Source organism: Grampus griseus (genome assembly GCF_964374135.1).
Source record: "Grampus griseus genome assembly, chromosome: 8".
In the NCBI taxonomy this organism is placed as follows: domain Eukaryota; kingdom Metazoa; phylum Chordata; class Mammalia; order Artiodactyla; family Delphinidae; genus Grampus; species Grampus griseus.
In genome coordinates, this window is record NC_139002.1 from 97,280,645 (window position 1) to 97,306,516 (window position 25,872).

Below are 25,872 nucleotides of genomic sequence, written 5' to 3' on the forward strand. Positions count from 1 at the left end.
GTGAAATTGCTGGTTTATATGGTAATTCTACCAATATCTTACTTTCTAAGGTACAAGTTTATGTCCAAGTTATTGTTTGTGTCCCTCTTTTTAAAAAAAAAAAAAAAGAAAAAAATATTTCTTACTTAAAGTGAATCTTTAAAGGTTTGGCAGGAAAAGTGAGTTTTCAGTATAGATTTTCATTAGGTTCTGTCATCTATAGCTGCTTTGTGATTTTCAATCAATCACAAAAGAGTATTGAAAAATGTCCTTTGTTTTTTAGAAGTCTAATGGCACCAAGTAAAGAATTAGAGAATGGTAATGTTCTAAAATAAATCAATATTAAGAAGTTTTATGTCACAGAGAAAGTTTTATGTGAATGAATTCAAGACTTCACCTGACAAACAGGTGTTTGGGGAACGGGGAGGCCCTTGTTAAATTTTTATGTTCTTTCTTTAAGATTTCCTGGAGTAACTATCCTAGGATCTTCAGAAACTTTGTGGCACCTCTTTCTCTGAGGTCTTTAACCAAATAACACATTAGATTCTCAGTGTTTACAAAAGTTTTGTGTAAGAACCTGCCTACTATCTAGAGTTCTTCCCTCATATATCTTTTTTTTTTTTTAAATAAATTTATTTATTTATTTATTTTTGGCTAGATTGGGTCTTTGTTGCTGCGTGCGGGCTTTTCCCTAGTTGCAGTGAGCCGGGGCTACTCTTTGTTGTGGTGTGTGGGCTTCTCATCGTAGTGGCTTCTCTTGTTGCGGAGCATGGGCTTTAGGCGCACGGGCTTCAGTAGTTGTGGCTCGGGGGCTCTAGAGCGCAGGCTCAGTAGTTGTGGCGCACGGGCTTAGTTGCTCCACGGCATGTGCTTCCCTCATATATCTTTAGAAATAAAATTCTCTGCTGGAAATAAGAAAACAAATCAAAGTGACATTGAAATCTGATGAGTTAATAAGAACGTTTGAAGAGATTTTTATAAAGGTATCAGGAAGAAACTGACTTCTTTCCATCATAGACTGCTGAATCATTAAGGCTACTTTAATCACGTATGCCTGGAGCTCTCTCATTTTAGGAGTTCCTAACTAATGCAAAAGATTGAAAAGAATGGACTTGAACTTGGAAAGGTAAGAGAAAACAAAATAGCTTTCACCTAAAGTCAGGAAAATGAGTATTTTAAAAATATAAATGGATTTACCAGTAGCTTCAAATAAATAAGTATGCATGGCTACCAAAAGAAACTGCATTTATTTTCTAAAAAGTGAGACCAACTTTGGAGATAAAACAAAAAACAACACAAAGAAGGTAACTCTGGAGATAATGGTAATAGTGTAACACAAGACATGATAAGATGAAATAATAACCTAGAAGAGAATGGAATCAGCAGCCGCAAGACTGATGTGTGTGGCTCTAACAGAGCAAACCCTGTTTGGTGTGTTCCCAACACCCCTTCAATTTTATTATCATTTTGAATTATAATCAAATCCAAGACTTTGGCCTATGACTAAAGCATTTGTATGAAGCATTTTTTTTCTCAGCCTAATTCATATCATCTCGAACAAGAACAAGGGATGGTGGTTTGAGAATTACTTGCTGGCTTTGAACCGAGAGAGCTGATAAATGTAATGCCTGCAGCTCCTGAATGGGGGTGGGGGGGTAGGAGGGAAAGGGTTTTTAACATTTAAGGGACCCTAAAAATAGGGTTGGGTCTTCAATGAGATCTGCAGATGATGCTAATGGGACCATATTGAGGATCCTAGTGAGAACAAAAGGATGATACAAAAAATCCTAGAAGCTATAGCTGTAGGCAGAAAATAGAATGTTCCTTAAAATGTCATCTACTGTTGTACAAAGCTCAGATATGCAATGGGTGGGAAAAACCTGGAAGGAAACTAGTATTGAGCTGAAAAAGCTAAAGAAGAAAACTGACAAGAAATTAGATAAGAATGTGATATGTGATCTGGCAGTAAAACAGACAAAAGCTGTTTTGAGGTCTGGAGGTAGAGAGTAATCACACTGTAGGGAAGGAACGGCAGGATGTATCTGAGGATGACTAAGGAGAGCCTTACCTGCAGCACTAAATTTAACTACAGTAGCAGAAAAAAATAGTACCGGTGGGATGAGCCTGTTGACAAAAGAGATACAGAGGTTGAAAGGTAGAGCCGAAGAGAAAGAAATAACAGATAACAGGTTTAGAGACCACATAAGAAAATATGTGAGATGTAACATGTAGCAGGAGGTAAGACATAACAGAAATACTACAGCATTCTAAGGAGGAACATTCTTTGTCCAGAAATTTTTCCTGTAAGGCTAGGAGATGTTTCCCCAGAGAAATCATGGAAACACAATTACTCTTGATTTCAAGTGAAATTCGGCAAGCTCCTGGAAGTTCTGTTATCAAGACCTGTGTTTAAAGGCCTTGTAGGAATGAGAAAAACTAGAGGTTTATGGTAACTGTTGTTAAAAAATATTTTTCTTACAAAAATGTAACATATAATAATATTGTAGAATATATGGAAGACAAAGAAATCAATTAGAAGCTAACAATCCTAATTCAATGAGTAAATATAATTCTTTTAAATTTTTTAAATCATTTTCCTTATTGTAGACCTACTTTATTGTAGTTAAAATTATAATGTACACACAATTTTATTTCCTGTTTTTTTTTATAGTATATGAAAAGCATTTTCTAAATTGCTACATTGTCTTTTTGTAATTTAAATTTCTAACATGCTGTAAAGAGTATGTATGCAGAAATTTTCTCCCAGTGCTCTCTCTGTGCATTGATTTCCCATCCTGAGGTACATGTATTTGCCCGTTTCTATTGGCATGGAGTAAAGAGCAATATAAAAGAGATGTTCCTTAACACTTAAAACTGCAAGGGATAAACAGATGTTAATGAATCATCTTGCTTTTCTACTGATACAAGTGGGTAAGGAATTGATATGCAGTTGAGAGTTTACCATAGCATGCCAGGCGTTCGGCAATCAGTTTTGAAGTTGGAAGACTTGAAAGGGGAGTTTGAAACATTTTTTAACTCTGGCAGGGGGCCTAACTGAATTATGAATAAAGATCCAGAGGAGAGCAGTTTACTTTCAGAGAAGCAGCATATGAGAACGAAGTCCTTTGCTTAGTCTTCTGGGGAGAATTTGCTTGGTGATCACTCTATCTGGAAACACTCTCCTTTCCCCTTGGCATCAGCCCAGGATGGGACAAGTGCTCTCTTCCGCTGCTTTAAGAAGATTCTTTCTGGGGTTTGGTGACAGAAGAGTACTCGGTGAAGTAACCAAGGAAAGAAAGCTCGGTGCTGCTTATGCTTCCCATTGCAGAAGCTTTTCGTAGCTCTCAGGGCCTGAGGCTGTCTCGTGAGTTTTTCACTTCATAATGCAGTAGAATAGGATCTCACTGATGTCATGGTCTGAAAACTAGCTCTGCTACTGAGGATTACTCAGTCAGGCCGAAAAAAACCTTGGTATGAAATGCCAGTGCTAAAGCATTAGAGTGAACCGATAAGCTTCTGATTTAGTTGTTTTACTGTTGCAGAAATTACCAATCTCATCCACCACAAGGACAGCTCAGTTGTCACAAATTGGTTCACCTATCCCTAGACAGTGACTGAAGATTGATTAGTCTCTGTTGGATTTCTTCCTAAATTGGAGATTTTTTTTTAGAAGCCAATGATCTCAGATATTCTAGTTCTGATTTAGCCAGTGCTGAGAATGAGAAGATGAAGAGGATTGTGAGTGTCCACCTGCAGCATGGCAGCTTTCTATTTTCTATACTGCTTACACTTATATCTTCCTGGCCAACAGAGAAGATGACCTGCAGTCGATTCACCTAATGCATATCTATGAGCAGAACCATATTCCAAATGTCCCATATGTTAAAACCACACTTGGTGGGCTTCCCTGGTGGCACAGTGGTTAAGAATCCGCCTGCCAATGCAGGGGACACGGGTTCGAGCCCCGGTCTGGGAAGATCCCACATGCTGTGGAGCAACTAAGCCTGTGCATCACAACTACTGCGCCTGCGCTCTAGAGCCCGCAAGCCACAACTACTGAGCCCACGCACCTGGAACCCGTGCTCCATAACAAGAGAAGCCACCGCAATGAGAAGTCTGCGCGTCGCAACGAAGAGTAGCCCCTGCTCTCCGCAACTAGAGAAAGCCATGCACAGCAACGAAGAACCAAAAGCAGACAAAAATCAATCAATCAATCAATTCATTAATTAAAACACACACACACACTTGGTCAAATTTCTCCTTGGATACAGGGTCATGATGTTCATTTATTTTTTTCCTGTTATGGGTGTATTGTATGTTTGAACAATAGATTATAACAGCCCAGTAGAGAGTTAGATGGTTTTAGAAATTCTGCATTAAACTTTTCTGCAGATATTTCTTTGTAGCACTATAATAAAGAAATTCGTGTGAGGTAACTTCTATTCAAGTGTGTTGCCGAAACTATAATACTTTGGGGTTCTGCAACATAGACCAAGCTGACATGCTTCACCGATTTCTCTCATCAAGTTAGCATTGCAAAATTCTACAGCAGATAGGCAATGGAAAGAAGACACGTAAGGGCTTAGGCTTCGTCTGAACTTCACAAGGAAGGAAAGAACAAACCCAGGCTTAGTTAGTTCTGGGGACCAAATCACGCCCCAGGAATACATCTTTAGGGTTTGGTGACTTTTTGCAGCACAAAACGCCAATCTGCTAGTTTTTCCAATCCATTAATGGGAAATATGCCCTAAAAGCTTTCTTTTCTATTCCCTCTCTATGGAATATCTTTTTTCCTTCTGCTTCCAGAAGCAATAAAAGGTTACTTTAAATCATGACTTTTTACAAAATGTTTTGGATCTTTGATCTTATTTATTTTTCAGAGGTTGATCTCTACCCTGTGTATTTATCACCTTGTGTGGCCAGTTTGTGCTGCATAATTGGGTGTGATCTGTTCTCATATTTTACTTTCTTAGTAGATCCGTTTAGGATTTCTTGCAAATAAACTCATCTCAAAACAGCAAAAAACAGTCCCAATTCTAACAGAAGATAGTATATTCTAATGAGCTTGCCTGATTTTAGAAAGAAAAAAGGAGACAAGAGACTGGCCTAAGAAGACCAAACTGCTGCAATCCAATTTAATTGTGTAGGTCAGTACTCATTGGCTGTTTTCATTTTGAGTAAGAGCAAGGAGTACCTGGAAGATTTGAAGTATTATAGGAACTTTGAACTTTTGCCTCTTGGCACATTGAAAATGAACTGGAATATTTTAATCTGGTCCTTTTGCTCTTTGTTATTTCTTTATCTAGAATGTGAATGGCTATGTCTGTAAATCTACTACGATGACATTTATATTTAATTCTTTCCTTGGTAGTTCTTGAGTTACTGGCCACTTCACCAAAGTCATTTAAATCAATTCTGACTTTTTGCTTTTTAATATCCAACATTAAGGTGTTTATGTGGAATTGATACCATAAACGAATTCTTAGAACTTCTTTAGTTTTTCAGGAGAAAACAGATACCACTTAATAGAAGTCTGTTGACTTTTTTCTGTATAAACAGCCTTTGTTATTAAATGAGAAAATGAAATTTTATCAAGAACTCACACTACTTAACATGTTTACAAATGTCTGGTTATAAAGTCATTAATTTTAAGCACAGCTTCTGCTGTATTTTCTTGATCTGTTACTCTAGAGTTAATCAACTATTAAGCAAATAAAATGCGAAAACTATGAAATTTAAATAATTTATTTTCTTGTTAAAATCAATTTGAGACATTTGTTCTCAATTTCATTTTAATAACTTTATTTATACCTTTTAAGATAAAAATGATATAATTCACAGAGACATTTTAATTTTGATATCTCTGGTTCTCTTGTGGCCAGAGGATCCAAACAGAGAGTTCTTGAACTTTTTATTCATGACAGCTTAAAAAGAGATCATCAGATCCCTATGAATTGGACAAAAGAATATCTGTATTATGCTACCTATAGTATAAGAAAGAACAAGAAATAAAAATATTTACATGTATCTTCTCTTTATTGTAGAAAGTCAACTTATAAAGGTAGATGAAATGATGTAATTAGGGGGAAAATAACCATTTGGCAAACCATCATCATTTTTATTGTTTCTGGCAAGAATTATCAGTAGATGCTGAAAGTAGCAAATGAAAGTTTGAAGAGTAACAGTATATTTCCACAGCCTCAAAGTATCTCCCCACAAGATACTTGCTAATTACAAAGGATGGCTCTACAGTGGGTGAACCTAGCAGACACTGCTTTACCTATATGACCAAAGTTGATATCACCAGTAATTAGACTAATCCACAGCAAGTGCCTCTTGATATGATGCACTGGGAAAACTAAGCATCACTTCTGTGATAATCCTGCCAAAAGAGTATAACCTGAATCTAACCATGAGGAAACATCAGACAAACCCAAATTGGAGTACAATCTGTATTCTTTAAAAATGTCAATGTCGGGCTTCCCTGGTGGCGCAGTGGTTGGGAGTCCGCCTGCCGATGCAGGGGACGCGGATTCGTGCCCCGGTCCGGGAGGATCCCACATGCCGCGGAGCGGCTGGGCCCTTGAGCCATGGCCGCTGAGCCTGCGCGTCCGGAGCCTGTGCTCCGCAATAGGAGAGACCACAACAGTGAGAGGCCCGTGTACTGCAAAAAAAAAAAAAAAAAAAAAAAAAAAAAGTCAATGTCATGAAATACAAAGAAAGACCCAGGAACTGTTTCAGATTAAAGGAGACTAAAATGTCATGACAACTGAATGCAATGTATCATCTTGAATTTTCTTTTCCTATGAAGGAGACATTACTGGAACAATTAGTGAAATCTTAATAAGGTCTGTAGATTAGATAAAAGTATTATATCGATTCTAATTTCTGATATTGTTCATTGTACTATTGTTACATAAGAGAATTACTTATTTTTTAGGAAATACATACTGTGTTTAGGGGTGAAGGAGCATCATGTCTACAACTTACTCTTAAACAGTTCTGAAATATAATATATATAAATACCTATATTTATACATATATGTATGGGTGTGACAGAGAGTAGAGAGAGAATGAGAGAGAAAGAATGTTGTACTGAGAGCAAATGTAGAAAAATATTCACATTCAGGTAATCTAGGTAAGGGATATGCAGGAATCCTTTGTGCTATTCTTGTAACTCTTCTGTAAATTTGAAATTATTTCAAACTTAAAAAAAATTGACATCTCAAGGGAATAAAACCAACAACTTAAGGAAAATGAAAGATTTTGCTCAATGAAATTTAAATACTGGTTTTTGGAGAACTCTGTTTGAGGCAGGCATCTGATATACTTTTGTATGGCCTTTAAGATATTTTTAGGAACTTTTTTGTTTGATTTTACAAGTAGGATTGATAACTTCTTTTTTCAAAATTTGTGATCCAATTTTATTTATTTATTGAAGTATAGTTGACTTACAATATTATATTAGTTTCAGATGTACAGCATAGTAATTTGATATTTTATAGATTACACTTCATACAAAATTATTATAAAATATTGATTATATTCCCTGTGTTGTATGTTACATCCTTGTAACTTATTTATTTTATACCTAGTAGTTTGTACCTCTGAATTCCCTCCACTTATTTTGCCCCTCCGTCTACCCCTCTCCCCTGTGGTAACCACTAATTTGTTCTCAAGATTCATGACTATTAAAGAACATTTCAGTTTAGTTAAATACAATGAAAAATTAATAAGAAGGTACTTTTTTTTTTTTTTTTTTGCGGTACACGGTACGCAGGCCTCTCACTGTTGTGGCCTCTCCCGTTGTGGAGCACAGGCTCACAAATGGCTCACGGGCCTAGCCGCTCTGCTGCATGTGGGATCTTCCCGGACCGGGGCACGAACCCGTGTCCCCTGCATCGGCAGGCGGACTCTCAACCACTGCGCCTCCAGGGAAGCCCCAAGAAGGTACATTTTTATGCAGGTAGAAAGTTTGTTTTGGATTTCTGGTCATAATGGCTTTCAGTGTTTGTGATTTGGTCCTCCTATTCATTCCAAACACATGGTAATGATAAAATTTTCTGAGAGAAAGTTTAAAGGATATAGCCATGTGTAAAATCAATATAAATTCACCTATAGACCAAGAACTAAACAAAACCACAATGTTAATGGGACTAAAACCTTAGGCCTCCTGTACTCTGGGTTCAGAAGCAAGCATAGGTAACTAAGTGCTCATTTCTTATGGAATAGTAAAGACTAAAAGTGTCACACACAGGGCAAGAGACTAAAGCCAGACTTTTCTTCCTCTACCCCTTTAAAGGGGATTCATAAAAAAACTTATTATTGCTATCTGGAAAATGGCTTATATAAAACCTGGGAGTACAAGAGGAAGCAGACACCCTTGTAGTCAAGACTTAGTCTTGCTACTCAGGTCTAAGCTACTCAGGGATTCAGTGATAGTCTCTGTGGTCTCTGTGATATCCCCAGTATCATCAGGAATGGAGTCTTAAGTCATCCAATATAAGACCTAGTTCTGAACTAGGATCTGTCTCCAGGAGACAGTGAGAGAATAAACAAGTAGAGAGAATAAAGCCTGCCACTTAAGATGAGTTTGCACACTGCAATTCCAAAACATATAAGGAAAACTGATGCTAAGAAAAAGAGCCAATAAACCCAGCAATTGAAATATAAATTTACTCCAGAGAAAATAAAGTTAATTAATTATTTTAAATTGATTTTGAAATGAAGTTTAGGATCCTCAGGGAGAAAAAAGAAAGAATAGTAGTAATATAAAAAGAGAACAAAATATGGATAAACAACAAGGGTTGTACTGTCTAGCTCAGTGAACTGTATTCAATATCTTGTAATAACCTATAATAGAAAAGAATATATACATATATATATCTGAATCACTTTGCTGTATATGAGAAACTAACACAACATTGTAAATCAATTATACTTCAATAAAAAAATAAATAAAGAGAGAACAAAGATTGGGAAACAAGAACAGGCAAAATGAAACAAAGCCATGTATAAGCCTTAAAAGACAAATTGAAAGTTCTAGAAATAAAAAAGTTAATTGAATTTTTTAAAAACTGAGAGAGAATGAACTCTAGACCAGACATAATAGAATAGAGAATTCATAATTTAGAAGATAATACTAAGTGTAACACAAAGATCAAGAGATAAAATCTATAAAAGGACAGGTGAGAGACACTGAGAGGCAACAATGTATATCTAATAGGAGATTTAGAAGAAAAGGATAGAGAAAATGGCAAAGGAGCAATATTTTAAAAGATACTGGCTGAGAACTTCACAGATTTGACAAAATACATAAGTCAGGTGAAAGTCCTGAGCAAGATAAACAAAAATAAACCTACATGGTAGACACATTGTAGAATCTGTAGAACATTAACAATAAAGAAAATAGCTTATATGAATGATAAGAATGATTAACTCCATCAAGAATGTCAGAAGTTTGACTGCTGGCATCTTGACAACAATGATAGGTGCCAGATGACAATGGAGTAGTATCTTTAAAGTGCTGAGGGAAGATAAATGGCAATCCAGAATTCTCCACCTGGTTAAATCATAACTCCAGAGGGTAAAATAAAGATATTTTCAGGAAGATGAAAAGCAAGAGTATTTACCACCCACAGACTTTTGTGTAAATGACAGGTCTATGAGTATTCAGAAATTCACAATTCAGAACTCAAAAAAGCTTAAAAAACAAGGTTTTTTTGGTAAGTTTTCAGCAAACTCATTTGTGGGCACATTTGACCTGAACTAGTTTATGAGGCTGTCTTTGGTCTTTATTTATCCTACCTAGTGTGACTATATGTTTCACTGTGGAAATTTTAATATGCTTGACTGTGGGCTGCTTCCCCAGACCCAGTGGATGTGTTATATCACAGCTAGTTTGTCCAACATGTTGCCTTTATAAAATCCAAAAATTTGTCAGTTCCAAAACAGAGAGGTCCCAAGGATTTCAGATAATGATTGTGGACCATTCTTTCTTTACTTTTTTTCTTGAATAATTTCCAACTTTTCCCCCCAGTTTTACTGAGATATAATTGACATACAACACTATATAAATTTAAGGTGTACAGCATAATGACTTGACATACATGTATGTTGTGAAATGGACCTTTCTTTTTTTCTTTCAATTTTTTTCTTTTTTTTTTTTTTTACCTTGAGGTATAATTGACATACAACGTTATATTAGTTTCAGGTGTACAACATAATGATTTGGTATTTGTATATATTGTGAAATGATCACCACAGTAAGCCTAGTTATTATTCATCACCACACATAGTTACAGAATTTTTTTCTTGTGATGAGAATTTTTTAGACTTACTGTCTTAGCAGCTTTTAAATGTGCCAGTATTATTAACTATAGTCACATGGCGTACATTACATCCCCATGACTTATTTATAACTGGAAGTTTGTACCTTTTGACCCCCCTCACCCATTTTGCCCATCCCCCAAAATGGTTGCCTCTGGCAACCATCAGTCTGTTCTCTGTATCTGTGAGCTTGTTGTTTTGTTTTCTTTTTCAGATTCTTCATATAAGTGAGATCATACTTATATGAAGTATTTGTTTTGACTTTCTCTGTCTTATTTCACTTAGCAGAATGCCCCCATGGTCCATTCTTGTTGTCACAAATGGCAAAATTTCCTTCTTTTTTATGGCCAAGTAATATTCCATTATGTATATATATCACATTTTCTCTATCATCACTTCATCCATCAGTGAACACTTAGCTTGCATCTATATCTTGGTTTCTATAAATAATGCTGCAATGAACATGGGGGTGCAGATATCTTTTTGAGCAGTTCTTTAGATAAATACTCAGAAGTGGAATTGCTGAATCATATGATAGTTCTATTTTTGTTATTATTATTTTTTTGTGTGGTACGCAGGCCTCTCACTGTTGTGGCCTCTCCCGTTGCGGAGCACAGGCTCCGGACGCACAGGCTCAGTCGCCATGGCTCACGGACCTAGCCGCTCCGTGGCATGTGGTATCTTCCCGGACCGGGGCACGAACCCGTGTCCCCTGCATCGGCAAGCGGACTCTCAACCACTGCACCACCAGGGAAGCCCCTCTCATTGTGGTTTTGATTGCATTTTCCTAATGATTAGTGCTGTTGAGCACCTTTTCATGTACCTGTTGGCCATCTGTATGACTTCTTTGGGAAAATGTCTATTCCGATCTTCTGCCTATTTTTTAATCAGATTGTTTTTTTGTTTTGTTTTTGTTTGCTATTGAGTTGTATGAGTTTTTCATATAGTTTGATATTAACCCCTTATCAGAATATGATTTGAAATATTTTCTCCCATTCAGTAGGTTGCCTTTTCATTTTGTTGCTGGTTTCCTTTACTGTGCAGAAGTTCTTTAATTTGATGTAGTCCCACTTGTTTATTTTTACTTTTGTTGCCTTTGCTTTTGGTGTCAAGTCCAAAAAATTGAAATGGACATTTCTTAGAAGATGAACTTTAGCAAGAAAATAATTGAACCAAGAGAGAAGGAGCAAAAAATAGTAGTGAGGATGAAAATTGGTATGAAATGTTGGTAAACTTAATTAGCTATTAACTAAAAATTAATAACTTTTTTACATTAAAAAAAAAAGTAGAGTCAAAAGAAATAAAAGACATCCAAATTGGAAGGGAAGAGGTAAAATTATCTGTTTGCAGATGACATGATCCTATGTACAGAAAATCCCAAAGAATCCACAAAAAAAGCTACTAGTGGGCTTCCCTGGTGGCGCAGTGGTTGAGAGTCCACCTGCCGATGCAGGGGACACAGGTTCGCGCCCCGGTCCAGGAAGATCCCACATGCCGCGGAGCGGCTGGGCCCGTGAGCCATGGCTGCTGTGCCTGCACGTCCGGAGCCTGTGCTCCGCAACGGTAGAGGCCACAACAGTGAGAGGCCCGCATACCACACACACAAAAAAAGCTACTAGAGCTAATAAATGAATTCAGTAAAGATGCAGGATACACAGAGGCAGGATCAGTTGTGTTTTTATTCCAGCAATCAACAATCCAAAAAGGACATTAAGAAAGTAATTCTACTCACAACAGCATCTAAAAGAATTAAGTACTTAGAAATAAATCGAACCAAAGAGATGAAAGACTTGCACAGTGAAAACTGTAAAACACTGCTGAATGAAATTAAAGAAGACCTAAATAAATGGAAAGACATCCCATGTTCTTGGAAAGGAGGACTTAACATTGTTAAGATGTCAGTACTACCCAAAGCAGTCTACAGATACAACACAATCCCTACCAGAATTACAACAGCTTTTTTTTTTTTTTTTTTTTTTTTTAGCGGTACGCGGGCCTCTCACTGCTGTGGCCTCTCCCGTTGTGGAGCACAGGCTCCGGACGCGCAGGCTCAGTGGCCATGGCTCACGGGCCCAGCCGCTCCACGGCACGTGGGATCCTCCCGGACTGGGGCATGAACCCGTGTCCCCTGCATCGGCAGGCAGACTCTCAACCACTGTGCCACCAGGGAAGCCCCAACAGCTTTTTTTTTTTCACAGAAATAGAACAACCAATCCTCAAATTCATGTGGAATTGCAAGGGCCTCAAATAGCCAGAACAATCCTGAAAAAGAAGAATAAAGTTGGAAGGCTCAAACTTCCCAACTCTGAAACTCAATACAAAGCCACAGTAATTGGAACAGTGTGGAACTGGCTTAAGGACAGACATATAGACCACTGAAATAGAAGAGAGAACCCAGAAGTAAACCCTCATATGTAAGATCAATTGATTTTAAGAAGGGGGCCAAGGGTACCATTCACTGGGGAAAGGACTGCTCAAAAAGTCTTTCAACAAGTGGTGCTGGGAAAACTGGATACCTGTCTGCAAAGAAAAACTTACCTCACACCTTATATAAAAATTAACTCAAAATGCATCAAGGACCTAAACTTAGAGCTAAAACTATAAAACGCTTAGAAGAAAACAATCCAATGTCTTCTTGACATTGGATTTGGCAATGATTTCGTGGATATGACACCAAAAGCACAGGGAACAAAAGAAAAAATAGATAAATTGGACTTCATCAAAATTAAGAACTTTTGTACATCAAAGGATACTATCAAGAAAGTGAGAAGACAACCTGTAGAATGAGAGTACATATTTGCAAATCACATATCTAATAAGGGATTCATATCCAGATTATGTAAAGATCTCTTACAACTCAGCAACAACAAAAAATGAACAACACAATTCATAAAAGGACAAAGGGCTTAAATGGGCATTTTTCCAAAGAAGATATACAAATAGCTAATGAGCCCATGAAAAGATACTCAACATCATTAGTCATTAGGGAAATGCAAATCAATACCACAATGAGATACCACTTCACACCTGCTAAGAGAGCTATTAAAAAAGCACGTGGTGGTTGGGACTTCCTTGGCGGTCCAGTGGTTAAGACTCCATGCTTCCAGGGCTTCCCTGGTGGCACAGTGGTTAAGAATCCGCCTGCTAATGCAGGGGACATGGGTTTGAGCCCTGGTCCAGGAAGATCCCACATGCTGTGGAGCGACTAAGCCAATGTGCCACAACTACTGAGCCTGTGCTCTAGTGCCCGTGAGCACAGCTACTGAAGCCCGCACACCTAGAGCCCATGCACCTCAACAAGAGAAGCCACTGCAATGAGAAGCCCACGCACCCAACGAAGAGTAGCCCCCACTCGCCACAACTAGAGAAAGCCCACGCTCAGCAATGAAGACCCAACGCAGGCAAAAATAAATAAATAAATAAATAAATTTATTTTTTTAAAAAAAGACTCCATGCTTCCATAGGGGACGTGGGTTGAATCCCTGGTCAGGGAACTAAGATCCCGCATGCTGCACAGCACAGCCAAAAATAAAAAAGAGGTGGTGGAAGCACAGACGTTGACAAGAACATGAAGAAATTGGAACCATTCTGCATTGCTGGTGAGGATATAAAATGGTACAGACACTGTGGAAAACAGTTTGGTGGTTTCTCAAAACATTAAACTTAGAACTACTCTTTGATGCAGCATTTCTACTCCTTGGCATGTATCAAAAAGGAATTGAAAGGAGGGACATGAACAGATATTTGTACACCCAAGTTCATAGCATTTTTCACAGCAGTCAAAAGGTAGAAACAACCCAAGTGGCCATTGACAAATGAATGGATAAACAAAATGTGGTATATACATGCAATGGAATGCTATTCAGTCTTAAAATAGAATGAAATTTGCAGTATTCCACAACATGGATGGACCTTGAAGACATTATGCTTAGTGAATTATCCAGAAATAGAAGGACAAACATTGTATGATTCCATTTAAATGAGGTACCTAGAATAGGCAAATTCATTGAGACAGAAAGTAGAATAGAGGTTACCAGAGTCTGGGAGGAGGCTAGAAGGGGGAGCCATTTTTTAAATGGATACAGAGTTTTTGTTGGGGATGATGAAAAAGTTTTGGGTATAGATAGTGATGATGGTTATATAGGATTGTGAATATGTTTAATGCCACTGAATTGGACATTTACAGTGGTTAAAATGATAAATATTATGAATGGTTAAAATGATAAATATTATATATATCTTACCACAATAAAAAAAGTTTTTCAGGGCTTCCCCGGTGGCGCAGTGGTTGGGAGTCCGCCTGCCGATGCAGGGACACGGGTTCGTGCCCCGGTCTGGGAGGATCCCACATGCCGCGGAGCGGCTGGGCCTGTGAGCCATGGCTGCTGAGCCTGCGCGTCCGGAGCCTGTGCTCCGCAATGGGAGAGGCCGCAACAGTGAGAGGCCTGCGTACCGCAAAAAAAAAAAAAAAAAAAAAAAGTTTTTCAATTAAAAAAAGGTAGAATTCAAATTCTAGAAAATAGTATCAGAAGATGAGAAGAGTGCTAATAAGTTATTTAAGTGTACTTTGTTCCTTGTTTTGGAGAGTGATAAAGATGATTAATTTGACATTTTAAAAATGTATAGCTAGGGCTTCCCTGGTGGCGCAGTGGTTGAGAGTCCGCCTGCCGATGCAGGGGACATGGGTTCGTGCCCCGGTCCGGGAAGATCCCACATGTCGCGGAGCGGCTAGGCCCGTGAGCCATGGCCACTGAGCCTGCGTGTCCAGAGCCTGTGCTCCGCAACAAGAGAGGCCACAACAGTGAGAGGCCCGCGTACCGCAAATAAATAAATAAAATGTATAGCTAAATATGTATGTTAAATTTAAGAGAAATACTAAAAGTTTACAGATTCTGTCATAGCTTCCAAACTAATTGGGGGGTGATATATTTTTTTTGGGGGGGTGATATTTTTAAAAAACTTTACTAACACACTAAAAAGTAGGAAAAGAGAAAAAAAGTCAAAGAATAACAGTTCACAGAAAAGACAAAATAAGGGACTTCCCTGGTGGTCCAGTGTGATCCCAGGGAACTAGATCCTGCATGCCACAACTAAAGATCCTGCATGCTGCAACAAAGATCCCACATGCAGCAACGAAGATCCCATGTGCTGCAGCTAAGACCCAGAACAGCCAAATAAATAAATATTTTTTAAAAAAGACAGAATAAGGGCTTCCCTGGTGGCACAGTGGTTAAGAATCCGCCTGCCAATGCAGGGAACACGGGTTCGAGCCCCGGTCTGGAAAGATCCCACATGCCGTGGAGCAACTAAGCCCATGCGCCACAGCTACTGAGCCTGCACTCTAGAGCTCCTGAGCCACAACTACTGAGCCTGCGAGCCACAACTACTGAAGCCTGCGCACCTAGAGCCTGTGTTCTGCAACAAGAGAAGCCACTGTGATGAGAAGCATCCACAACAAAGAGTAGCCCCTGCTCACCGCAACTAGAGAAAGTCCGCATGCAGCAACAAGGACCCAATGCAGCCAAAAATTAATTAATTAATTAATTAAAAAAATAAAAAGACAAAAGATGGCAGAAATTAATCAAATATATAAAAAACTTACTAAAATACAGAGAATGTAAGATTGGGTAAAAAACCAAATCCAGCTGTGCAGCACTCACAAGAGAAGTATCTTTTTTTTTTTTTAAATTAATTAATTTATTTATTTTTGGCTGTGTTGGGTCTTCGTTGCTGCACATGGGCTTCCTCTAGTTGCGGCGAGAGGGGGCCACTCTTCGTTGCGGTGTGCAGGCTTCTCATTTCAGTGGCTTCTCTTGTGGAGCATGGGCTCTAGGCACGCAGGCTTCAGTAGTTGTGGCATGCGGGTTCAGTAGTGGTTCATGGGCTCTAGAGCGCAGGCTCAGTAGTTGTGGCACACGGGCTTAGCTGCTCCGCGGCATGTGGAATCTTCCCAGATCGGGGCTCGAACCCGTGTCCCCTGCATTGACAGGCGGATTCTTAACCACTGCGCCACCAGGGAAGCCCAAGAAGTATCTTTTAAAAATTACCCAAAAAGATTGAAATTAAAAGCATAGAAAAAGATATGCCAGGCAAATACTAATTAAAAAAAAAAAAGCTGGTATTGCAGTATTACAATACTAATATCAGACCAAAGTTCTAGACTTTTAAAAAGATGGTAGAAATTTGACTTTCAGTATCACTAGTATGGCTAGTTACAAACATAAATCCTGATACTTTCTGCCTGGTGTTATTCATCTGTTTTTTTCTTTTCTTTCTAAATCAACTACCACAGACATTTATGGAGCAGTATCTACTATGTGTTAGGTAATGCAACGGAGACAAAGATGAGTGCAGCCTAATTGATTATTGTATAGAATCTAATAGAGGAAATACATCCAGTAACTTTAAAACAAGGCAGCAAAATTGTGAGTACCATTAGAGAGTTATAAGTGAGATATGATGGGAATGGGCTGTGGTGGGAGGAATCAGGAAAAGATTTCATGCAAAACATGGTATTTGACATGGATAGAATTTTAAGAGTTGGAGGTAGGAAAAAGAGATTTCAGGTTGAAGAGAAACAGTAAAGCTTTGAGCAAGCGCATTTTCTGCTTTTTCTTTACAGCCATCTTATCTAAAAGAATTTCCCTGGTTATACTAAGATTGTCTATTAACTCTTTAGATAGTGATTCTGATCTCCATACTGATCAGCTACATGATCAACTGGTCATCTGATTATCTCCATACTAATCAAACATTTCTAATTATTTTTATTTTTAATTAAATATGAATTTTATTGGTATGAATTATCTAAAGGCAGTAGTGTAAATACAATTATGTCTTTTTATATTCAGTATTGTAAGACTTTGCCCTATCAGTTTGTTGTATAAAATTCCTATTTTATAAATTCTTATGTATATTCTATTCATCTATACAATGAGGCTCAGCTAGATTCTTCAATGAATAAATTACTCCCTAGCTTAAAAGAAGATATTTTTTAAAAGCTACACTAAGGATATAATTTCACTAGTATTAGTTCCTTTACAGCCTAGACCATGACCTAGACACCAGCATTTTTACCCTGGGGGTTGTGTAGCACACTTTGGGACTAATTCTTTACTGGGTAGCTTCATAAATTTAGGCTAGAATGTTATCATTTGCTAGACTTCATTTGCTAGAAATGTGGCCTGCTCCATTTACCTGTAACAGCTCATTTGCTTTATTTTTCATTTTCCTTTACTCAACACAACAGCACTGCAAACTGCGTAATTAGGTTAACACTTTCGTTGCTTTTTAAAAATCTTTCTTCTAACTCTTTGCCTCATACTTTCTCATAGTATCTTAGATTTGTATGCTAGTTTTCCATGGGGGAAGAAGGGTATGTAATTCGCTTTTTCATGCAGTGTTGTTAATATTGACAGAAGGAGGCTAATTTTATCCTAAGTGATAATATACTCTATGTTGAAGACAGGTTAAACACTTCCCTCTGAACTTGGTCAGGGCAAAGGAAAATGGATTAGATGGCTCCTGAAATTTTTTCCTGTTCAATTCAGAGATTCAGAATTTTTTCCCCCTTTAAATGCTAAACAAATGAAAAGTGACATTTGGGATTACCACTATCCCTCTGTTGCTTGCCATCTTCAGTTTAATGTCTGCTTCTCTACAAAGATTAACATATTTTCCACTCATGATTTACTTGTCAGGGACTTTAGGAGTTTTCTGGAACCAGAAGTCTGCCTTTGGTAGTGATGATTACTGGATAATTGCCTGTGCTTTGGTGGATTTTCCATTTTTAGATTACATCAGGCTCTACAGACTTTATTTCTTTGGCAGAAGAACCCAAAGGCAATGGAGTACATTTTTTCCCCTTCCCCAGCCCAGCTTAAACAATGACTCACTTGGGCCCTAGGGCTTTACTTCATACTCTCATTCAGGGGCCGCTTTCTACCCTTGTTTTTCTTACTTGCCTTTAGTGTCTGTCTGGAACCTTTTATATCCTTTGGCACATGGATTTTCCTCTAACGTTATTGTCAGAGAGGAGGTATACGCCACCACCCCCAAACTGGAACAGACAATCCAGTTATGTTCCCATAAGCCATGTTGTTCTTAAGACAGCTGATATAGGTCAGAGAGAATACAAAAAGAATATCTTTAAGGAAACATAAATTTCAGGTGGGGTAGAGGGAGAAGTATTCTCCAAAAAGATATGAGTGCCAGTGTCATCCAGCTAAAGACAAAGATTTCCCACTATATGAGATGCTCTAATGACTGATTAAAACTTCCTCAGTGTGTGTGTGTGTAGGAGGTGGGAAGCACTCAGAGGAATTGAACTCCAAGAGTTTTCAAAGAGATATAGTTATGTGAAGAGAATTCCTCATAGAAGGACTTGGTCTAATCTATAGTTCAGAGTTTTTTTGGAGAAAAAAAGATTTTTCTCCTTTTGGGCAGTTGTTCTATATATTCTTGACTTTTCATTCTAATTCCAGCCTTCTGTAACTCTCCATCTAATGATAATTCCTTGATTTTTCTCTTTGCAGTTTTAACAGTGTATGTCAGGGAACTCACATTCTTTTTCGGGAATTCAGCTTCATCCAAGCCACCCCTCACAATAGGGCATCATTCTTACGGGCCTTCTGGAGATGCTTCCGAACTGTAGGCAAAAATGGCGGTAAGTCTTCCCAAATTTTTTTCTTGCCTTCCTTTATTCCCTCCAAACTTCTTTCTTTTGCTCAGTATAAATACTGTTTTAGTGCATACTCTTCAAGGCTCTAGGAACACCTTTTAATGAGCTATCTGTCTTGTGTCAGAGATACTGCCATCAATATTATTATCACCATCACCATCACCGTCACTGAAGCACTTATTAAGATCCAAGTGTAACTCTGAGATCTATGTGCAGTAATTCATTTAATCTTCACAACGTCTCTCTGTGGTAGATAATATAATTCCCATTTTAAAACAAATGAAACTTAGGATCAATTTGCATATTGTTGGTTCAGCATCTTATGATTATAACCCAAGGAAAATATTAAAAAATACACTGATCAAAAATGTGTTTACTGAGACTTTATTTTGGTGATATGAAGGGTGAAAGACCCTTACTGAGAGCTTCTTTTAAAAAAATGGCACTAAATTCTTACATTCAGGATATTAAAATAGATTAAATTGCTCCAAAATTTTCAGATATAGAGTCTCTACATCAAAACTTTTGTTCACGTCTGTTTTCAAAGGCCTGTTCTTATTCCCATCTTCATATTATGTTTTTCCAAATAAGTATCGAATATCTTTGACAGTTTCTATAGTAAACCTAACTTAAAGTAGAGGAAGGCCTAAACTATTTCCTCATTCATTCAACAAATCTATCTGGTAGACTTACCATGTACCTGGTGCTGGGGTTATAGTAAGAAAATAGGTATGCTCCCTGCTTTCATTGAATTTGCAGGATCCCCTACCCTGCTCTAACTGATGCTACTGCTACTTTATATATAGCTACTGAAACTTTTTTGCTAAAACTCCTTCTACCTAGTTTCTGATTAGATCATTTCGCTATCCTAAGAAATAGGTATGGTAGATATTATTGTGCCCATTTTATTTTATTTTATTTATTTATTTATTTTAAGAAGATGTTGGGGGTAGGAGGTTATTAATTAATTAATTAATTTTTGCTGTGTTGGGTCTTCGTTTCTGTGCGAGGGCTTTCTCTAGTTGTGGCAAGCGGGGGCCACTCTTCATCGCGGTGCGCGGGCCTCTTACTGTCGCAGCCTCTCTTGTTGTGGAGCACAGGCTCCAGACGCGCAGGCTCAGTAGTTGTGGCTCACGGGCCTAGTTGCTCCGCGGCATGTGGAATCCTCCCAGACCAGGGCTCGAACCCGTGTCCCCTGCATTAGCAGGCAGATTCTCAACCACTGCGCCACCAGGGAAGCCCTGTGCCCATTTTATAAATAACAAAATTGTGTAACTCGCAGAAGGATTGCACAGTAGCAAATTTGGAAATAGAAACCAGATTTACTAATATGCTGTTTCTACTACTGACAAGTAACTCTAGAGATCATCCATCTCAATTACACTATTGTGCAAGCGTATTGAGAATAGCATCATCTTCTTTACAAAATATATGACTAGTAGTCGAAAATCAGTGTGAACTCAATTTTAAGCGAACTAGCTCAGAAAAACTATCTTGTTGGTCTCCACATAAACAAAACTGGGAGCTGTGAGTGTATAGATGAATTTTGTACTATTTCATCAGAACCTGTCTTTCCTAATCCTTTCTCTGTCCCTTAACCAGTCAGCAAATATATATTAAATACTCATTATATCAAAGAATGGTGCATATAGCTAGAGCTGGTTTCTGTGAAATAGCACATGGAGATAACTGTGGAAAATAATCTTCAGATATCCTTAATTCTTTTCATGACTTACAAGTGAGGCCTCTTCAGTAATTTATTTATTATCACAAGGGATCCATATAGTGGTGGACTCTAAGCAGATGTGGTTTTCTTTATCTTTCTTATAGCAGCTGCCAATGATTCATCCAGCTGCTGAGAGGAAGCAGCTCCAAGTTCTCCCTGTTTCTCCTGTGCCACCAGTAGGACCTAGATTTTATGCTGGATATTTATTGTCATGCTTCTTAATCAGACAGTCTCTGATTTCTGAAATACCAAATGCAACATTTGCGTCTAGGTGATCCTAAGATCTTTGGTTAAATAGTTTTAATATATTCTCAGTTTCCTCCAGGAACCTTCAGTCCCAGAATGTGTCAGTCTCCAATTTTAATCCAGAATGAGCAAAAACACTCAGAGGCAAGATTCCAAAGGAAAGTATTTATTAAGTCCCATTTTTTCAATTAGAATGCCAAGTACCAGACACCTACTCAGTGGACCTGCTATTATATTGTTCTCCTGCAGATAACTTCCTTAGAACATCATGTACATATTGTAGCATTATCAAGAGGAAACTGACTCTTCTGGGAGGAGGCAAAAGATGAGCTGGGTTCCAGCGTAACATATCTAAAAGTGAAGCCACCTGTAGAAAACTAAGGACCTTGATCCCTTCTGGCAAGAAATCTTTTATCCCAGTTTTTAGCAAGTACAGAGATACGATGTCATTCCTGCATGACTGAGTATTGAATGATGCTAATTTCCCTGTGTCTGAATTTCAAATAACCTCATGAAAACTGCAGTGAGTCTCTTGCTATCTAGACAACTTTAGACTCTTGGAAGCAAAAAGATCTACTCAAATGTAATAAGCCTTTAAAATTCAACTTCTCACTTTGGTATTTTTTTCAATACAGAAATATTAGTCTAAATTTTCCAAGTTGGCAAAGATTGAAATTCCCTTGAAGTAAATCTCTACTTCTTTTTAGGGATATTGGCTCAAAAGAGCTTTTGTCCACAGTTTATTTTCAGTTTATGAGAATTTAGTTTTGAGCTTTGTGCTTTTACCAGTGAATATATATATTTCATTTAATAAAATAATGATACTAAGGGAATTGTCCTCCTGCTATAAACAACTAGAAAATCAGACAAAGTATCTGAAACAACTGTTTCAGACATTGGACCAACAGTCAGTGTGGAACTATGGTCCCTGAGAGGCAGTTACCAAGTGACAGTACAGGGAGATCATCAAAGAGCTTGGTGGTCTTACTGAGTTGAAGAGGCAGAGACTGGGGTTTAGGGAGGCCAAGGTGGCCAGTATTTACAAGGCCAAGTACCAGAGAGAAGGGCATTGCTCACTTAGCTCCAGAGAGCTGCAAGGAGGTATTTGAGTCTTTGACTACAAACTCTGCACATGTGTGGGTTGGAAAAAGAACCACTAGAAAACAGTAGGCCAGACAATTCCTGGAGTACTCACAAGGCTAGTTTCTTCTATTTTGAGAGAAACCTCAAAATACACTGGGCATTGGATAGAGTCCTCAGTAGCTTAAGCATTAAACTGATCTGCAAGTAACTGCATATACCAGAACAAAATTCAATACTCCTTAAAGGAATTCAACAAAATCCAGCACTCAACAACATAAAATTCACAAAGTCTGGCATCCAACTAGAAATTACAGGAAGCAGGAAGATATGACCCATAACCAGGAGAAAAATAAATCAATAGAAACACAGACTCAGAAAAGACAGAGATGGGGGAATTAGCTAGCAAGGACCTTTAGACAGTTATTTTAAGTCATATAGATGTGCTCAAGTATGTAAAGGAAAATATGAATATGATTAGGAGATAAATGGAAGATATTAGAAAAATCTAAATGGAATTTCTAGACATAAAATACAGCATCAGAAATGAAAATAATGATAATAATAGCAGTTAATATTTATTAAGTGCTTCCTGTGTAGATTATCTCATTTTTCTAATCCTGTGTATTAGGTAGATACTTTTATTATCTCCTTTGCACAGAAAATAAAACTGAGATTTTGAAAGTTAAATAACTGGTCTAGGTCACACACCTATAAGTGTGTGACCAATGAATGACAAAGAAGCCAGAGAGCTGACTTGAGACAGTATTATGTTTTTAGTGTGTAATGTGTTCTCCATCAGAGAGTGTATGAAATGCTGGAAATACAGATAAGTAAATGACAGTGCTTGCCCTCAAAGAGCTCACATTCCGGGAGAAGGAACAGAGTAGCCTAGAAGTAGTTTCCTTAGAGTATAAGTGATTAGTAAAGCCTGTGTGAATCAGTAATAGCACAAGGAAAGAAATAGTTCTTCCTGCAGAAGTTGGGGAAGGCTCTAAAGAAGTAAAGACAATTAGGGTGGATCTTGGAGTAGTAGAAAGCTGTTAAGCAAAGAAGGAGTACATTCTGAAAAGAAAAAACAAGATTTTTGAAAGTATGATGACATGAAACATCATGGTTCCTTTGGAAAATGGTAAGAAGAACAATGTGGCAACAGAAAATGATGCTGAATGCTTATTGTGCCAGCCACTGAGCAAAATGCTATACATGTATTCATTCATTTCATTCACACAACAAACATGAGTTGGTGTGATTATTATCCTGTTTTATACATAAAGAAACTGAGAGAGAAGTTAAGTGACTTGCACAGGCTATATAGTTTATAAGTAGCACAGCTCATATTCAAACTTGTCTTCACAAAGGCCACATTTTTTTTTTTTTTTTTTTTTCTGTACGCAGGCCTCTCACTGTTGTGGTCTCTCCCGTTGCGGAGCACAGGCTCCGGACGCGCAGGCTCAGCGGCCATGGCTCACGGGCCCAGCCGCTCCGCGGCATGTGGGATCTTCCCGGACCGAGGCACGAACCCGTGTCCCCTGCATCGACAGGTGGACTCTCAACCACTGCACCACCCGGGAAGCCCTCCTTTGTAATTTTTTAAACAAACAAACAAAAATCCTTCAGTGTGATCTCTTCACTCCTGAGGTCTCCTCTAGCAGCCGGTTCTCTCCACTTGTTCCCACCAGTGCTTCACCTCTCATCACTTTCCCCGGAAACCTGATGTGACCAGGTTAAATAAATAAACAAATAATTTCTTCAACCTCAAGTTCCTGTTTCCTAGCTCCCATTTTACATATTTCTTCTCTATTCCTAATTTCCTCTTATTTTTTCATTTTTACTTCTTTCTTCAGAATCTTTTCTCCAGGGAGAACATTGACAATTGATGTCCCCTCAAATCTGTCCCCTCTCTACCTGCAATAACTTTAATCTTTCCCTCTATTTAATTTTTTTTTGGCTGTGTTGCATCTTCGTTGCTGCACGCGGGCTTTCTCTAGTTGCCGTGAGCGGGGGCTACTCTTTTGTTGTGGTGCGCGGGCTTCTCATTGTGGTGGCTTCTCTTGTTGTGAAGCACGGGCTCTAGGCACGTGGACTTCAGTAGTTGTGGCTCTCAGCCTCAGTAGTTGTGGCTCTCAGCCTCAGTAGTTGTGGCTCGCGGGCTCTAGAACGCAGGCTCAGTAGTTGCGGCTCATGGGCTTAGTTGCTCCGCGGCATGTGGGATCTTCCCGGACCAGGGCTCAAACCAATGTCCCCTTCATTGGCAGGTGGATTCTTAACCACTGCGCCACGAGGGAAGTTCCCCCTCTATTTAATTTTTCCTTTTTTCTATTTTGGTTATTTGGAGTTGTCACACGTGTCACACAAGCATTCCTGGAATGCTTTTGTCACAACCTCCTCTCCCACCCAACCCTCCTCACCCTCCATACATAATACCCTTAGGCTGCTGACCTCTCTATCCTTTTAGGTCTTAGTTTAAAGGTCAGCTCCTTAAAGGGGGCTTCCCTATGACCCTTCCTCATCTGAATTAAATCCTTTCATTACTCTTTTCAAAGCATCCTGTAATTTTCAGTCATCATTTATTACAGTTTCTGACTAAATATTTTTGGGATGACTCTTTACTTAATGTCCATCTCCCTTATTAAATTGTAACCTTTATGAGGGCAAGAACCTTGTTTTGCCAATAACTATTCCTAGCACCCAACATCTGTAAATGATTTGTTATTTAATATGAAGGCTCACCATTTCCCAATCACTACAAGAGGATAGATTTTTTTTTTTTGTGGTACGCGGGCCTCTCACTGTTGTGGCCTCTCCCGTCGTGGGAGCACAGGCTCCGGACGTGCAGGCTCAGCGGCCATGGCTCACGGGCCTAGCCACTCTGCGGCATGTGGGATCTTCCCGGACCGGGGCATGAACCCGTGTCCCCTGCATCGACAGGTGGACTCTCAACCACTGCGCCACCAGGGAAACCCAAGAGGATAGATTTTTGAATGGGTTATATTATCGTTTCTTCTATTGGGTGTAGGGTTGGTTTTGAAAATCTGTTTTACGCTAACTTTTCAATATCGTGTAAGAGCCTTGTTTGAAAATAATAGTAGCTACCACTTATTGACCACCTACTATATGCAAGGCACTAAACTTCATGTTCTAAGTGCCCCACTAAAAACTGACCCATTCAAAGCTGTGCTATTTTAAATGATACCTAATTAAAACAATATTCAATACCCACTGGTGATTCTAAACAAGGATTAGAAAGATTTAGATCATGATCTGTATGCAAACTTAATTTTTTTTAATATTTATTTTATTTATTTATTTGGCTTCGTTGGGTCTTAGTTGCAGCATGTGGGATCTTCGTTGCGGCATGCGGGGTCCTTTGTTGAGGTGCGGGCTCAGTAGTTGTGGCATGCAGGCTTAGTTGCCCCATGGCATGTGGGATCTTAGTTCCCCGACCAGGGATCAAACCCACGTCCCCTGTGTTGGAAGGCGGACTCTTAACCACTGGACCAACAGGGAAGTCCCGCAAACTTTAAACATTGGTGAGGATCTGATTAGTAGTACTTCCTTTCCTTCTTTTGTATTCCAGTCCAGGCTTTATGCTATGAAAGAGATCACAAACTAGTGGTCAGCTGACTGCACGTGCCTTGGCCTGCAGATATGTTTTCTTGGTTTGCGGTGTTAAAAATACATATTTTTAATTTGATGCCAACATTTAACATAAAAATCTCAATTCAATTTCACTTAAAAATGGAAAGTCCTCCCAATACCATGACGACATTCTAACAAGAAGACAGTTTGCCAGGGCAGAAGTGCAGCTGCTCTCTTTAGACAGGGTATG

At 38.6% G+C, this 25,872-nt stretch overlaps 1 protein-coding gene across 1 annotated transcript in view; it reads left to right on the forward strand.

The window, feature by feature from the left end:
• CSTPP1 (centriolar satellite-associated tubulin polyglutamylase complex regulator 1) overlaps positions 1 to 25,872 on the forward strand; it is a gene marked incomplete at its 3' end in the record, with an annotated part of 185,564 nt that overhangs the window by 62,521 nt on the left and 97,171 nt on the right. The window contains exon 3 of the mRNA XM_082660053.1: positions 18,843 to 18,973. Within this exon, the coding sequence (XP_082516179.1) occupies positions 18,843 to 18,973 (131 nt within the window). The remainder of the gene's footprint in view (positions 1 to 18,842; positions 18,974 to 25,872) is intronic.